The sequence below is a fragment of the Vipera ursinii genome, assembly GCF_947247035.1.
Source record: "Vipera ursinii genome assembly, chromosome: 9".
NCBI lineage: Eukaryota > Metazoa > Chordata > Lepidosauria > Squamata > Viperidae > Vipera > Vipera ursinii.
This window is the reverse complement of record NC_139523.1, coordinates 18760026-18776679: the sequence shown is the minus strand read 5'-3', so window position 1 is coordinate 18776679 and position 16654 is coordinate 18760026. Positions and strand designations below refer to the sequence as shown.

General features: G+C 40.6%; 1 protein-coding gene across 3 annotated transcripts; it reads left to right on the top strand.

Moving 5' to 3' along the window:
- Positions 1 to 5747: 5747 nt before the first annotated feature.
- Positions 5748 to 14921, top strand: LOC310644313 (uncharacterized protein). 3 transcript variants are annotated; one of them, XM_083369172.1, is made up of 9 exons: positions 5748 to 5917; positions 6506 to 6526; positions 7880 to 7900; positions 8695 to 8727; positions 9202 to 9282; positions 10043 to 10066; positions 11086 to 11295; positions 11995 to 12039; positions 14732 to 14921. In XM_083369172.1, exons 1-8 carry the CDS (start codon positions 5864 to 5866, stop codon positions 12007 to 12009), a joined length of 459 nt encoding a protein of 152 aa, XP_083225298.1. In that variant the 5' UTR covers positions 5748 to 5863; the 3' UTR covers positions 12010 to 12039; positions 14732 to 14921. The 3 variants fall into 3 exon arrangements, with proteins under 3 accessions (XP_083225298.1, XP_083225299.1, XP_083225300.1); XM_083369173.1 differs by lacking the exon at positions 6506 to 6526 and having other exon boundaries at positions 5818 to 5938; XM_083369174.1 differs by lacking the exon at positions 7880 to 7900 and having other exon boundaries at positions 5828 to 5917.
- Positions 14922 to 16654: the final 1733 nt, after the last annotated feature.

Genomic DNA, 16654 nt, shown 5'->3' with positions numbered 1-16654 from the left:
ATGTTTTCATACAATATTCTGCTGAGCAATTGAGCCAAAGCCACTGATGGAAAGTATATGGTTAAAAGGGCCCCATAACCTGTAGCTGTCTGATCCTAGTCCAACATTTAACATCTCACCCTATTATTTTTATAAGATTATTTTTATTGGATCTTGAGTGTAGTACTGGTTCTGAGGAGAATGAGATAGAAATAATTAACCAGCATGGAATCGTGGCTGATCACTTTAATTAAACCTTTTGCCCCACCGAGATGACTCATTCTATGCCTAGCAAGCTTTGGAAGAGAATCAGCTTCTTCAAGTGGTAAATTCAGTACAAAAAAAGAAAGAAAAATATGCCAGGCATATCTAATCTTTCTATCTGTATCTTCTGGCTAGGAATCAGAAGAAAATGTTCCCTCAGAATTATCTACAGAAAATGATAAGAATAAGAATAGTTACTTTGATCACCAGCAAGCACGTCATGACCAGATTTAACCTATTTTGGATTCTTCACACATATGGTAGCCAGATATTATTCCATGGTGTTTAAACCTGTATTAGGAATTGATCCTGTGCACAACTGCATTTTAGACAACTATATACAGTACATTTTAGGAGCTATCCAAGTTCTGGTCCTTAATACCATTATAGAGGGTATGAACCTTTTTGAATATCATCTGGCTCTTTATATCTGAAAAGTCCAAATTAGGATGAAGCCAGTCACATAGACAGTCTTCCTAGTAGTTAAGGCAACAGAAAATGCTATACAGGATATGCAATGTCTAAAAATAAAGAAATAGAGAAATCCTTCTCTCTAAGAGTGAGGAAGGAAGTCATGTTGTTGTTGTTGTTAGCTGTGAAGTCATGTCCAACCCATCGCGACCACATAGACAATGTTCCTCCAGGCCTTCCTGTCCTCTACTATCTTCTGGAGTCAATTTAGGCTCACACCTACTGCTTCAGTGACTCCATCCAGCCACTTCATTCTCTATCATGCCCTTCTTCTCTTGCCCTCAATCTTTCCCAGCATTAGGCTCTTCTCCAGTGAGTCCTTCCTTCTCATTAGGTGGCCAAAGTATTTGAGTTTCAACTTAAGGATCTGGCCTTCTAAAGAGCAGTCAGGGTTGATCTCCTCTAGGACTGACCGGTTTGATCGCCTTGCAGTCCAAGGGACTCGCAGGAGTCTTCTCCAGCACCACAGTTCAAAGGCCTCAATTCTTCGGCGCTCAGCCTTTCTTATGGTCCAACTTTCACTGCCATACATTGCAACTGGGAAGAACATAGCCTTGACTATACGCACTTTTGTTGACAGGGTGATGTCTCTGCTTTTTAGTGTGCTGTCTAGATTTGCCATGGCTTTCCTCCCCAGGAAGTCGTATAAAACATATATACACAGGGGGTATGACTTAATGCAATGTTTGTGTTTTTCTGCTCTGAGAGTTCAAGGGAAGATGGACTGTACGTACAATTCTGATAAACAATAAGAAGTGTTTCCACTACTTCAGTTAAATTCCTTGTGCCTTCAGGTACTTAGCATTTTGCATAGTGCAGAATAAATGTATAGCTCAGAGTTGATTTGTCACCACTTGACCTTTTTAAAGTCTGCTTTTCTTCTTGCAAATGTTGCATTGCCAAGATAGTTCATTTTCTCAGCAAGGATATTGAAGGGGCTTGTCGTTGCCTTTTTCCCAAAATGCGCACAAGTATTATGGTTAGACCTGCAAGGTAATCCAGACAAATTACACAACCAGGAGTACTAATCCCATCTTATTTTTTTTATTGAAAGGTTTTACAAAATTTTAATAATAAACCCCCCCTCCCCATCAACCCTCCCACCTTCCCTCCCCCCCTGGACTTCCCAAAGCAGAATACAAGGTATTACATATAGCAATCTTATGCAAACATATGCTAAATATCTATTACAACGTTAACAAACCTTCCACCCTTTAACTCCCTTATGACAAAACTAAAGTAATTATAATAACAAATCTATAATTGTTAAGAATTATTCATATGCTATTTGAAACTTTTTAGTCCCATATTTGTTTTGAATATAATCAATCCATCTTTTCACTAATCCCATCTTATTGTCAAGTTTATTTATTTATTTTATTTTTATTTTTTTTATTTTAATTCCATTTATATCCCGCCCTTCTCCGAAGACTCAGGGCGGCTTACAAGCTTAGCAGTAGCCTTCATTCTATGTATATGCCTGCTTATTAGGGCTTTCACACACACCCCAAGCGGCATTATTACAAAGTCAGCTTAATTGCCCCCAACAATCTGGGTCCTCATTTTACCTACCTCGGAAGGATGGAAGGCTGAGTCAACCTTGAGCCTGGTGGGATGCGAACCTGCACTAATTGCAGGCAGCTGGTGTTACTTAAGGAGGCATTAGCCCACTGCTCCACCAAGGCTCTTTGTACATTAAAGTTACATTAACAGAACCTGGCAAAACTGAGATTACACCCCCCGCCTTTTTTTTTCCTTTTAGTCTTGGGAAAAGTAGGGAGGGTCCCTTCTGAAGTGCTTCCAGTAACTTTCCTTCTACTGTGGGCTGAGACATCTTTTAATGCCAGTTTTTCAATCTGCAGCTCTCCCAAAGTCCTTCCCACATACTGTTAACATAAGATGAATTATCCTTTTTTTTTTAAATTGGGAATTAAGAAAGAAGGTGGATGCAAAAGATATTCTTGGAAGAAAGACATTCATTTATTTTATTTTATTTTATTTAAAAATGCAGTAAATACCTAACAAAAGGTAAAAGATAAAAGGTTTCCCATGTCCACTCTAGGAGATGGTGCTCATCTCTGTTTCCTAGCTGAGAGAAACAGTGTTGTCTTAAGACACTTCCATGGTCATGTGGCCAGCGTGACTATAGGTGAAGATGCACAGAATGCTGCTGTCTTCCCATCAAAGAGGTACCTACCGGTGTGTATTAACTTACATCCGCATGCTTTCAGACTGCTAGGTTGGTAGGAGCTGTGGGAAGAACAAAATACTTAGGTCTCAAACTGTTTGTTGACAAGCCCAGTATCCGTAGCAGAACATCCAGATTCAACCATAGTTTCATTCCATACAGCATTAACCTTGTGAACTCTCAGGGTTCCTCCCTCCGTTATATATTCAAGATGGACAGTATTTAATATTTTATTGCTATGTATATGTAGGGTTAGGACGCTGAGCTTGTCGATCGGAAGGTCGGCAGTTTGGCGGGTCGAATCCCGAGTGCCGCATAACAGAGTGAGCGCCTGTTACTTGTCCCAGCTTCTGCCAACCTAGCAGTTCGAAAGCACGTAAAAATGCAAGTAGAAAAATAGGGACCACTACGGTGGGAAGGTAACAGCGTTCCGTGCGCCTTTGGCGTCCAGTCATGCCGGCCACATGACCACGGAGACGTCCTCGGACAAGCGCTGGCTCTTCGGCTTTGAAACGGAGATGAGCACCAGCCCCTAGAGTCGGAAACGACTAGCATGCATGTGCGGGGGAAACTTTACCTTTTACCTTTTATATGTAGGGGTGTGGGTCTATACATATGTTGTGTATAGTATGTTGTAGGTGTGTGTCATGTATGTGTTTCACTTTGAGAGCGGGCAACTACATTTCATTTTTGATGTGTGCCATTGTGCCCACAGTAAAAAATGACAATAAAGATTATCTTATCTTATCTTAATCCCTAGGCCACTAAGGAATTATTAATAAGTATATCCATTGTGTTTATGACTAGTATAGACTTTATTACAGGAAGTAATCTTATTCATTCTGCTTCACCTTGGTTCATTTTAAGTACTTTTGGGGACTTTCAAAGGCTATTTTATCATATGACAGCATCCAGCAATTTAAACCACTACCTATCCTGTTCAGTTGCTGAAGGGGACCTCACAGTTCTGCATTTTAGTAAACAGCAGCTTGTTCCTGCCTTGGAAATATAAAGCAGCATGAAAAAAGTTGCTATTAATGTCCTTTCATAGAAAATGAACACAAAAAATTTCTGGATGCCAGTGCTCAATTGCTTCCTTGCCCCTTGAAGATTTTTTCCTCAAATATGTCACTTATTATGAGAAGAAGCCAAAAATTGTGGTCATGTTTATAAACAATAAAGTGGAGAGGCTTTCTCAGGGAAGCTGATGTAAATGAGAGAAGGTGTAAAGAAAAGTCTCAGAATGAACAAAATGGGCAAGACAGAAGGACAAGCAGCCTATGCTAACTATTCAGCTACTGACCCCCAAATCTTGGGATTTTTGTTACCTAGTATAATAATGAAAGGGACCTGGTGGCTCAGTGGGTTAGAACGCTGAACTTGTCCATCAGAAGGTCAGCAGTTTGGCAGGTCGAATCCCGAGTGCCGCGTAGCAGAGTGAGCGCCTGTTACTTGTCCCAGCTTCTGCCAACCTAGCAGTTCGAAAGCACGTAAAAATGCAAGTAGAAAAATAGGGACCACTCCGGTGGGAAGGTAACAGCGTTCCGTGCGCCTTTGGCGTCCAGTCGTACCGGCCACATGACCACGGAGACATCCTCGGACAAGCGCTGGCTCTTCGGCTTTGAAACGGAGATGAGCACTGGCCCCTAGAGTCGGAAACGACTAGCACGCATGTGTGGGGGAACCTTTACCTATAATAATGAAATCTCTGCAACCCAAAAACCTAGTTAGGAGGACTCCAGTAATGGAACCTGCACTCTGAGCTTCATGTATTTGCTATCATCAGCAAAGTCAAATTTGCTTGAAAGCTTTGTGTACACTTTTTTTTTGCTAGAAGATAGGAAAAAGTTAAAATGTGAAGGAGAATATTAATTGTCAGAATATTAATTTGCTAATATCGGCAGTGTGCCTGGATCATCACATTCTTATTTCCCTAATTCTGTTTCATTCTGTTCCCCATATGGGCAAGATCTAATCTAATCTAGGTTCCCCTTGAAGGATATTTTTTCCAAAAAGAGAAGAATTTTACAGCTTTTTATTTGTGCATGGCTTCTTACAATATGTCAAAACCCTGATTGTTTGATTCATCAATCTTTTCCAAATAGCTTTATGTAAGATGTTGTTCTTTCCATCAGATGCTTTTTAATAATTCTTTATCAGAGGTTAGGTCACTTTTGCAAACAAGGAGATAATCCCTATTGAAACACTTCCAAGAGTACCAAATGTCCTTTCCGTGGAAATCAGTGTGGTGGCCTTAATTGATTGGGCTGATAAAATCTAAGAAGGCAACATAAAATATTATATCTAGTACTGACAACATCATCATGATAACCCTACGAGTACCATGATCTGTTTATAGCTGATATAATCTTGGCCAACAGAGCACATACAGTTCCCAAAATGGCACCAAACCAGAATCTGCAAAATAATAATAACAAAATTTGCACATAAATGTGGCAAAAAACTGGATAAGTGAAAGGAAAAGAACAGATTTCATGTCTTGGGGAACCTCTTTAAAATTTGTTACTTGGAACTGACAAGATGTAATTTTGGTACTCAACCTGCTTTGTTATCACTTTCTGACACAAGCAAATCCAAACCCATCAAGGCTCAAAGCATCCAGGTCATTATTTACCAGCAGCTCTCTCAGCCTCCATATTCCATACTGCAATGTAAATTATGTTAAGAACAATGTGTAAATTCTGGAGGTCTAGAAATTTTCTTGATTGTTCAAAGGCTCCCTTATCTAGTGGTGACCTGGACTGGCCTGATGGTGAGGGTGACCATATCTGATGACCTTTACTGATCAAAAAGTCTTTTATTCAACCACTTCCTCCTTTGACAGTAGGGCCATTGGTCTGGATTCACTGAAGCATACCAGGTGAAGTATAAATGACTTCAAACCGGTGTCATCAGGATTACTTCATTACTCGGACGAGCAAAGAGTAGAAGAGAGGCAAGATGTTCCGTCCATTGGTTGCTTGTTTTTTTGTGCTGGCATTTGGACAATTTCTGGTAAGAGGGGATCAGTTTAGGGTGTTGGGTTTATTTCTTCGTATTTTCTCACCCAGCTTTCCTTCTTTCATTCTTTGGATGAGACACTGTCATCATTTCAGTACCAATGTAACTGCCAGGTTTTCCCACTATATTTGCACATTGCTCGTATCTGCAATTATCTGCAAGAGTGGGAGAAGGAGGGGTGGAGAAGTGTCAGCTTGATGTCCAGATGCACCAGGTCAGTCTTTCCAAAAGAAGTGTAAAGCTACACCATAGATACCAGAGAAATGTAAATTGCTAGTGTCTTCGTTTGGGCATCTCTTAGAATGAAAAAGGGCTCACGTTTTAAATGTGAAAATACCCACTCCCAGTTGTTCAAGATACACTTTTTCTGTTTTTGTTACCATCATTTTCTAATTTTTATTTAATGAATCAACAGTTAGTTGGGTTTAGATCTGTTTTCAGCACTTAAAATAAATGGGCATGCTTAAATGTGAAAATGAATACCACAGCCTTATTTTTTTTTTACATTTCTCCTTCCCATTCTATTTGTCTTTCTTCTCTTTGCTATTTTGCTAATTATCATGACCACTTTTTTTCTTTCAGGAGGTCCAGGCCAATTTGAAGGTAAGCACTCCGCGTTTCCAACATTTGCATGCCATATCTGGCATCCACAAGATTAAGATTCCTATTTGCGGAACCACGGTTTTGCTAATGTCCCTTTTTAAATTAATTACGACAAGGTCTGAAACATAATGGTGACAATTATCCATCCATATAATGGCAGAACCAAGTTCCCAATTCTAACCTAATATTTAAAAAAATAACCAGAAGCAGCAGTTTGATATTCAGTTACCAATATGACTGGTAGTATATTAATACAGAGATAATAAAATAAAACTTGTTCATAAAAACTCCAAATCATGGTTAGATATGTTTCCTTCCTTCCTTCCTTCCTTCCTTCCTTCCTTCCTTCCTTCCTTCCTTCCTTCCTTCCTTCCTTCCTTCCTTCCTTCCTTCCTCTCTCTCTCTCTCTCTCTCCCGCTGTCTGTCCCTCTCCTATCTAATCCTTCCTTCCTTCTAACTCTACTGTACTTTTATTGTAAATCACCCAGAGCTGAGATGGTTGGTGCAGAAATGTGATTTAAAAAAAAGCTCTCAATACTTGTTACACCTCAGAATCAAGGAACAATCTGCTCTGATTCTGAGGTGCCTTTTTGCAAATCATCAGTGTTTTGCTTTTATTCTCTAAAAGCAAATTTTAATTATCCTCCATATCCTTGAGATATGGTCCAGTATTGCAGCATGTGAATGTTCCAATCAAACTCACCCAGAGAAATTCGTGCTTTTTGCATACAGGGCACACAGGAAAATCCAGACCCATGAGGTGGAATTTAAAATAATAATGTTTCGTTAATTTTATTTTCTTTCATTTAGATACCATCATCATCATCATCATCATCATCATCGCTATTGCTCTCATAGGAGCTTTCTGAATGTTAGACAGGGTTGCCTCTTGCCCCTATCCACTATGGATTCCCTCCTTTCAATTGTGATTCTGTGCTTAATCTTTGGCCAAATGGGATAGATTGCCAAATATTGCTCTTGACTTCATATCACAATTTCGGTTTTGCATTCTTGCAAAATAAAAAATAATAAAAATATAAAAATAAAAATATTTTTATATAAAAATATAAAAATAATAAAAAGGGGCTCACGTTTTAAATGTGAAAATACCCACTCCCAGTTGTTCAAGATACACTTTTTCTGTTTTTGTTACCATCATTTTCGAATTTTTATTTAATGAATCAACAGTTAGTTGGGTTTAGATCTGCTTTCAGCACTGAAAATAAATGGGCATGCTTAAATGTGAAAATGAATACCACAGCCTTTTTTTTTTACATTTCTCCTTCCCATTCTATTTGTCTTTCTTCTCTTCGCTATTTTGCTAATTATCATGATGACTTTTTTTTCTTTCAGGAGGTCCAGGCCAAGTTGAAGGTAAGCACTCCGCGTTTCCAACATTTGCATGCCATATCTGGCATCCACAAGATTAAGATTTCTATTTGCGGAACCACGGTTTTGCTAGTGTCCCTTTTTAAATTAATTACGACAAGGTCTGAAACATAATGGTGACGATTATCCATCCATATAATGGCAGAACCAAGTTCCCAATTCTAACCTAATATTTAAAAAAATAACCAGAAGCAGCAGTTTGATATTCAGTTACCAATATGACTGGTAGTACATTAATACAGAGATAATAAAATAAAACTTGTTCATAAGGACTCCAAATCATGGTTAGATATGTTTCCTTCCTTCCTTCCTTCCTTCCTTCCTTCCTTCCTTCCTTCCTTCCTTCCTTCCTTCCTTCCTTCCTTCCTTCCTTCCTTCCTCTCTCTCTCTCTCTCCCGCTGTCTGTCCCTCTCCTATCTAATCCTTCCTGCCTTCTAACTCTACTGTACTTTTATTGTAAACCACCCAGAGCTGAGATGGTTGGTACAGAAATGTCCCAGGAGTTCCTTTTTTTGGATTCACCAACTGGACAGTTGACACTCACTCAGCTCACGAGAATTTCTCCTGGAATTCTTCTCCCTTTGAAAGAATTTGGAAAAAGAAACAATCTTGCTTTCAACCAAATTGATAGAGGGGGGAAAAGTAGGACAAACTTCTTGCAAGGCATTTACAAAACCTAATTTACTCTCGGCAACTAACAGCAAAACTTTTCCTTGTTTCCATGATTAGTAGGGGAAAGCAGAATGTTTTCACTCTCCTTTTTATTATTCTTTCTTCAGGAAAAACATGAAGATGTGGGGAAAAAAGCAGCTGTAAGTATGTTGGAAGGATGGTACATTGGCAAATGACATAGAACAGGGGTGTCAAACTGCCAGCCCGAGGCCTGGATGCGTCATGCGGAAGCCGCACCCACCCCATTGCCGGCAATGGCAAAATCGTCCCGATACATTGTGCAACATCATGTGATGTCGCGAGTTTGACATGTCTGACATAGAAGGATAGCTCTATCATTAGATAAATGGAGACAGGAGGGAGAAGAATGATGGCAGGCCTTTGAGCTTCTTATCGACTAATAAGCCATCCCTTTCCTGCTTGATGCTCTGCTGGGAATACATGTCTCCAACATTCAACCTGGCATGGCTTATTTGAAGCCATTAGATAGTGAAAACCAGCTATTCCCAATCTGTTTATCCTCCAAATACGTCGGATGGGCTGAGTTCACTGTAGAGGCTGATGGGACTTGTAGTTTATCACTTGTAGTTGATTCCCTCTCCCCCTTTCTACAGGAAGTCCAAGAGGCTGCTAACACTGATGTAAATCCAGCACTAAATTCTCTTTTGGATGTTCCAGCAAGAAATGATCTTCTGGTGAGTGTCAAAAACATTATGCTCATATCCCTTTAAGTTCTATCGTTGAGTATAAACCAAGGATTATTACTCTGAGGTAGCTTTTGGGGCCACCACTTCCGGACAGATGCTATAGGACTCATATTTATCTTTTGATCTGTTCTGCAAGGCAACCCATCCACTTCCCTCAATGTCTAGGATGTAACATGCTGCAAGGCATGGTGGGAATCTCAAGATGACTGATCGAAGTGTTTATTGGCTTCTGCAACACTTTATCAATGCCTTCCTGCTCCTCCTTCCTTCCTAGGAAGTCTGGACTATAATAAGAAGTCAGGGAGGGCCCACAAGGATGGTTGTATAATAAGGGGCAGAAGGTTAAGAGCCACCATTTCATCACCATTCATCTAAAGCAGGGGTCTCCAAACTTGACAGCTTTAGGACTTGTGGACTTCAACTCCCAAAATTCCTCAGCATGGCTGTCCACAAATCTCAAAGTTGCCAAGTTTGGAGAGCCTTGATCTACAGGAAATTCAAGGCCTCACTCAGTTCATGATCATTTCTCCAGAAATCTCTTTTCCTTTGAAAGGACTTGGGAAAAAGAAACAGACATCCTTTGTACCAAAAACACTAGTGGAAATGAAGGGCAATTTTCCTGCAAGTCCTTTAAAAGAGAACTGGTGAACTCCCAGCAACCAGCAGCAAAACTCTTCTCTGTTTCCAAGATTAGTAGGGAAAACCAGAATGCATTAACTCTTCTTTTATTGTTATTTTTTTCATTCAGAAACGTATGGTGAAAAGAGATGCTGTAAGTATGCTGGAAGACGTTACATTGGCAAATGGTAAACATGTTGACCCCTGTCCTTAGGTAAAATGAGACAATCTTCTCAGCCAGGAGGAGGAGAAAGATGGCACAACTCTGATGTTCTCGCCCATTGAGCCATCCTTCTCCTACTTGATGCCTTCCAACCAGACTGGGAATACAAGTCTCCAAAACTCCAACTGTCATGGCTTAGTTAGAGTCGTTAGACAGTGAAAAACAGCCATTCCCAGTCTGCTTATCTACCAATATGCTGAGTTCACTGTGAACCAAGTGATGTAGTTTATCCAGTGCTTTTTTTTGTAAAAAGAAAAAGGTGCCGGAACTCACACATGCCATACAACCCGCCTTGCCTACCCTACAAGGTTCTATCCAAAAAAGGTGCCGGAACTCCGTTCTGAGCGTTCTATGAGAAAAAAAGCCCTGAGTTTATCACAACTGAAAAAATGATAAATTGGAGAAGTTCCAGAAGTGCTTTTTCAAAAGGAAACTGGTTCTTCGGTTCTTAGATGAGAGGCGAAATATTTTTCGAGGAGGAAAAAAAAATACTAAGAAAGTCCATTTGCCTTTTGGGACCACCATGACCTCGATGGTTGAGAATATCCATAGACATTAAGTTGAAAAAGGTTCACACGACTATAAAACAGAAGTGCTCAATTAGATCCCAATGCTACCCCAAAGAGTCTTGGAGATCCCAGAGCTCTCCAAAATGACTTGCTTTATTTGGTGATTTTTACTATAGGGGAGATAGTGGTCAAATCCCCTGATTGGAGAGCAATGATATTGATTCGATCTATTTTTAATCACCGACGGTATGCATGCAAATAAAATGGTTCTGCTTTGTTGCCTTGGTCCAACTACCTGTTTCTCTTTCGAATGCATTCCTTGGTCCAATGCTTGCAAGGGCAGATGTGGCTTTTTGCCCGAGAAAAAAAAGAATGCCTTTTTCATTTCAAACAAGTCCAAATCTCATTGCAAATGCATACTTTTGCCTGTTTGTTTTTTAGCCTGAAGAAATGGAACTAGAACAAGACAACCAGGAAACAGGAAGAGAAAAAGGGAAAGGAAAGGGGAAAGGGAAAGGGAAAGGGAAAGGAAGAGGAAGAGGAAGAGGAAAGGGGAAAGGAAAAGGAAAAGGAAAAGGAAGAGGACAAGGACAAGGACAAGGACAAGGACAAGGACAAGGACAAGGACAAGGACAAGGAAATGAAGCTCAGGTAAGAAAAGGGGTTAAATCCAAAAATTATCCCTTTATCTATCATTCCAGTATCTTCTAGCTTTGATCCGCTGCTGTGCCACAAAAACCCAGAACCAATGTTTAAAACAAGTTCCCAAATGTAGCCTATGCTGTAAATGCGGCCACTAACTGACCAGGTTAAATTTGTTGAGCAAACCCAGTTGGACAGCAAGCTGCTGATACAGCTTGTTGCATTCCCCTCCCCCTGTTTGACATGAACCTTGGTGGAGCAGTGGGCTAATGCCTCTTTAAGTAACACCAGCTGCCTGCAATTTAGTGCAGGTTCGAGTCCCACCAGGCTCAAGGTTGACTCAGCCTTCCATCCTTCTGGGGTAGGTAAAATGAGGACCCAGATTGTTGGGAGCAACAAGCTGACTTTGTAAAAAATGCCGCTTGGGGGGGGCGAAAGCCCTAATAAGCAGGCATATACATAGAATGAAGGCTATTGCTAAGCACATTGCACTTTAGATTGTAAGCCGCCCTGAGTCTTCGGAGAAGGGCGGGATATAAATGGGATAAATAAATAAATAAAATAAATAAAATAATGCTGGTTTGCAGGCATTACAATTCTAAGCTTGTCTAGCAAGCTTGACCGAACTGCTATTACGTAGTTATGGAAAGCCAGGTTTCTCTGATCATAGACAAGGCTCAGGATGGACTAATGTCTGTATTTTTCTAGGAACAAGATATGTAACAGCCTAATTTCCAACAGTAAGCACTTCGGGTAAGTTTTCTAATACAATATCCGTTTCCAAACATTCATATGCAAGCAATGTCTGGTTTTCTTACTAAAAGTCAATTGCAGTCTCCAATTTCCAGGATGTTGATTTGCAGACCTTCCTCCCTGCGACCATGGTGGGTGCTGGGTAAATTACATCCCATGTATAATGACATTATCATCATCCAAATAATATGAATTGCATAAGCGATGAAATTGTGACATACAAGAATTCTTTTTATTTATTTAATAACATTAATAACAAAGTTGGAAGGGACCTTGGAGGTCTTCTAGTCCAACCCCTGCTCAGGCAGGAAACCCTATACCATTTCAGACAAATAATTATCCAATCTCTTTTTTAAAACCTCCAATGATGGAACATTCACCGCTTCTGGAGGCAGGTTGTTGTTACACTGGTTAATTGTTCTAACTGTCAGGAAGTTTCTCCTTAGTTCTAGGTTGCTTCTCTCCTTGATTAGTTTCCATCCATTGTTTCTTGTCCTGCCTTCAGGCGCTTTGGAGAATAGCTTGACTCCCTCTTCTTTGGGGCAGCCCCTGAGATATTGCAAGACTGCTATCATGCCCCCCCCTCTCGTCCTTCTCTTCATCAAACTAGACATACCCAATTCCAGCAACCGTTCCTTATATGTTTTAGCCTCCAACCCCCTGATCATCCTTGTTTATCAAATTTATACACCACCCATCTCACTGCAGGTAGTCCTCAATTTACCACCGTTTGCTTAGTGGCCGTTCAAACAACACTGCAAAAAAAGTGGCTTATGACCATTTTTCACACTTACGACCATTGCAGCATCCTCATGCTCACGCAGTCGAAATTCAGACCACTTGGCAACTTTTTCATATCTTTGAGCTGTCTGGCCTAGACTGAGGGGTTTTTAACTGGGTTTTAGAGTTTTAATTTTTAACTTTTGGGCTTTAAATTTAATTAATTGTTTTAAATTTATTTTAACTTTTGTGTTGTATGGTTTTAATTGCCCTGTAAACCGCCCTGAGTCCTATGGGAATAGGGCGGTATATAAGTCAAATAAAATAAAATAAAAATAAATAATAGTTGCAGTGTCCTGGGGTCATGTGTGACCTTCTGACAAGCAAAGACAATGGGGAAGTGATTCATTTAACAACTGTAGGCAGAAAGGTCTTAAAATGAGGCAAAACTAACTTAGCAAATAAAATTGTGGTTGTGGTTGCAAGTTGAGGATTACCTATATTTAAGTGACTCTGAGCAATTTACAAATAAAAAAACATAAACTCCACACAAAAAGATATCATTCTGATATCGTTGTTTCTTCTACCAGATGCCTATGAATGTTGGCATCCGGTTTAAAGGAATAATTTACCAAGTGTCTGTTAATGGTGTTAACAGATTAATGATGGTATTGATTTTTCCTGGTGGCTTTGCTTTTTATAAGCTTCTATTTCCACAAAGCTCTGGGCATAATTTTTTTCCCTTTTCTCCCCATTTAGTTGGGATGACTCCAAAACACCAACCATTTTCAAGGCTAATCACTGGCATACCACATTCCCTCAAAACCAGGCAAAAATTAGGTAGAAATATGAAGAAACGTATGTTCTCCCCAAAACTGGGTCTTAGCCTCATGTCGAAGCCAATTGATCACCAAACCCAAGATATAGAAAAATGCTTTTATTTTGGTACCAAGATGAAAGGAGCCTTGGCTTTGAAAGCTACCAAGGCCCTGATTACAGTTTTTCAGCAATTTTTATAATCAAAGGTGATTTACATACACCCCTTTGCTCTCCCAATACACCCCTTTGCCCTCCCCCTGATAATACATGTATAACATATAATATTGATTGGTTACCTGGATTGCAGCCCCCTAAAGCTTTCTGGCTTGCTATGCAAAATAGCTAAATGTCACGCCACCTATTGCACACCTCAGGTCATGGGTATCTTGCAAAGCTTCTAGGTTCCTGTGCCAGCTATGTGGTTTTGGGTTTCCTTGTAAGTGTACATGTACACAACATCCTGAACCTGAGAATCTGTCTTGCTTCATTGTCCTTGCAGCCTCACACACACACACACACACACACACACACACACAAATGCAGCCCCCCTCGCAATGTTATCAAGTAGCAAGCTTGTGCTGCAAGCCCCTTAATGAGCAGAAGAAAGAAGTTGTTAAAGAAAAAGTTGTTTAAGAGTAAATGTTTCTCTCAGAATTCATCTTCCTTGCTGTCATGTTCATCACACCAACACCGGGATCCTATCTCCACATATGACCCTTCTTCTGGACCTCATCTGCACGTATATTCTTTCTTCTGACCCTTCACCTTACAATCCACCCCTCTCCATTGTTCCCTCCTGCCAAAGTCCCACTGAACCTTGACACTCACACAGCACCGAAACTTCACGAAGGGAGAAGAACATTCTAACGGCAAACCCAGCCATCAAATTTCTTTGATATCTGAGGTGGATATTCTGGGGTTTCAGAGAAATGGAGTCAGGGGCCACTTGTGGGCTGAGCTGGCCCCATGCCTTCGTGGCGCCAAGATGTTTCAAATTGCAAACAGAACCTTTAAAAAATAAGCAAATTGAGGAATTGTGGGCTCATGAAAAAGAGCCTTCAGCTTTTTTGGAATCCTGAGCCAGGACTGGACTAAATTTGCCCCCTTTTATTGGCTGTTTGCCCTCAGTCATCTGATCCTTCTGCTCTTCCAGGTGCTGCCAATGTGGGAAGGAAGACCCACCTGCTAGACAATGTCCTTCTCTCCTCCGAATTAGAAGCAAGAACTCACCTGGTGAAATGTGTCAAAAAACAGGGGTGGTGGTGGTGGGTGTAGCAACTGTTTATCTTCTGTCTGCTGGGTTTGGAGAGTTTTTAGTGACAATAAAGTCATAGTAGCATTCATTCTTGTCCTTCTATGATCTTCAAGGCATAAATATGATCAAGCCTCAGTCGCATCAAATGCCTACATGAGCAGCCTTCTCTGTCTTGTAAGCCTAGCATCAGCCTTGGGGGCTTATGAAGACAGCAGCGCTCCCCTACTTAATAATAATAATAATAATAATAATAATAATAATAATAATAATAATAATAATAATAATAATAATAGGAAGAAGAAGAAGAAGAAGAAGTAGTAATAGTAGTAGTAGTAGTAGTAGTTGGAAGGTAGCTTGGAGGTCATCTAGTCCAACCCCCTGCTCAGGCAGGAAACCCTATACCCATTTCAGACAAACAGCTGTCCAGTCTCTTCTTAAAAACTTAAGCTCTCACTGTTTCTCACCTGAGTTGCAGCAGCTATTGCCATTTCCAGCAGGATATAGGTAATCCTCAACTTATAACCATCCATTTAGTAACCAAAGTTACGACGGCACTGAAAAAAGTGACTTAAAACCATTTTTTCCACACCTATGACCCCTGTAGCATCCCCATGGTCAGTGTTCAAAATCTGACCATTTGGCAATGGTTTCGTACTTACGGTGGTCATATGGTCACTTTTTTGCCACCTTCTGACAAGCAAAGTCAACGGGGAAGCCAGATTCCCTTAACAACCATGTGACTAACTTCACACGTGCAGGGATTCACTTAACAACTGTGGCAAGAAAGGTTGTAAAATGGGGGGAAACTCCCTTAACCATTGTCCCGCCTGGCAACGGACATTTTGGACTCAATTGTGGTTGTAAATGGAGGACTACTCCTATGATATTATATTAAAAGTTAAAAAGGGAACTACACGAACTTGTGTCAATTACCTGCCCTACTTTTTGGCTTTGAAAAGCTTTTCAAAGGAGTTCTTCTAAGCATTTGCTTCAGAAAATGACAGAGAGTTGTTAAGAAGGAAGACTTCTAGTCTTGGAAAAGCCACACTAGCAACAGAGTTCCAGGTCTCAATTACGGTCATTAACTGGGGACTACTTGTGTTTAGGGACACGGTGGCTCAGTGGATTAGGACACTGAGCTTGTCGATCAGAAGGTCGGCAGTTTGGCTGGTCGAATCCCGAGTGCCGCGTAACAGAGTGAGCGCCTGTTACTCGTCCCAGCTTCTGCCAACCTAGCAGTTCGAAAGCACATAAAAATGCAAGCAGAAAAATAGGGACCACTACGGTGGGAAGGTAACAGCGTTCTGTGTGCCTTTGGCGTCTAGTCATGCCAGCCACATGACCACGGAGACGTCCTCGGACAAGCGCTGGCTCTTCGGCTTTGAAACAGAGATGAGCACCGGCCCCTAGAGTTGGAAACGACTAGCACGCATGTGAGGGGGAACCTTTACCTTTACCTTTACTTGTGTTTAAACCCTCTTCAATGTTTCTCTACTGGGTACTTCTTTAACAAATAACCCATAGTTAGGGGTGGAAAGCTTTTGAATCCAGTTGCTCTTATGTTTCACCCCTTTTTTTCCCCAATCCCCACCCAAAGGATAACTGGGAACATTGAGAAGCAAAATAACCAGAGAACCAAATTATCTCCAGTTCCACAAAACTATTTTCGGACTTGGACCTGTTCTCAGATGTCAGAACAGATAATCAAAACTCTGGGAAACAGTCTGAATGGTATACTAGACTGGGAAGGGTTAGTTAAAACCTAAACTAAACAGAGTCCACTTCATACTAATCCTTTTGGGATTAATTGATTGAGTCAAC

Excerpts from the sequence above, each read along its gene's own strand:
- LOC310644313 (XM_083369172.1), top strand. The coding sequence starts at position 5,864 with ATGTTCCGTCCATTGGTTGCTTGTTTTTTTGTGCTGGCATTTGGACAA. Across the intron at positions 6,527-7,879 it reads AGGTCCAGGCCAATTTGAAG|GAGGTCCAGGCCAAGTTGAA; the intron begins GTAAGCACTCCG and ends TTTTTCTTTCAG. Across the intron at positions 7,901-8,694 it reads AGGTCCAGGCCAAGTTGAAG|GAAAAACATGAAGATGTGGG; the intron begins GTAAGCACTCCG and ends TTCTTTCTTCAG.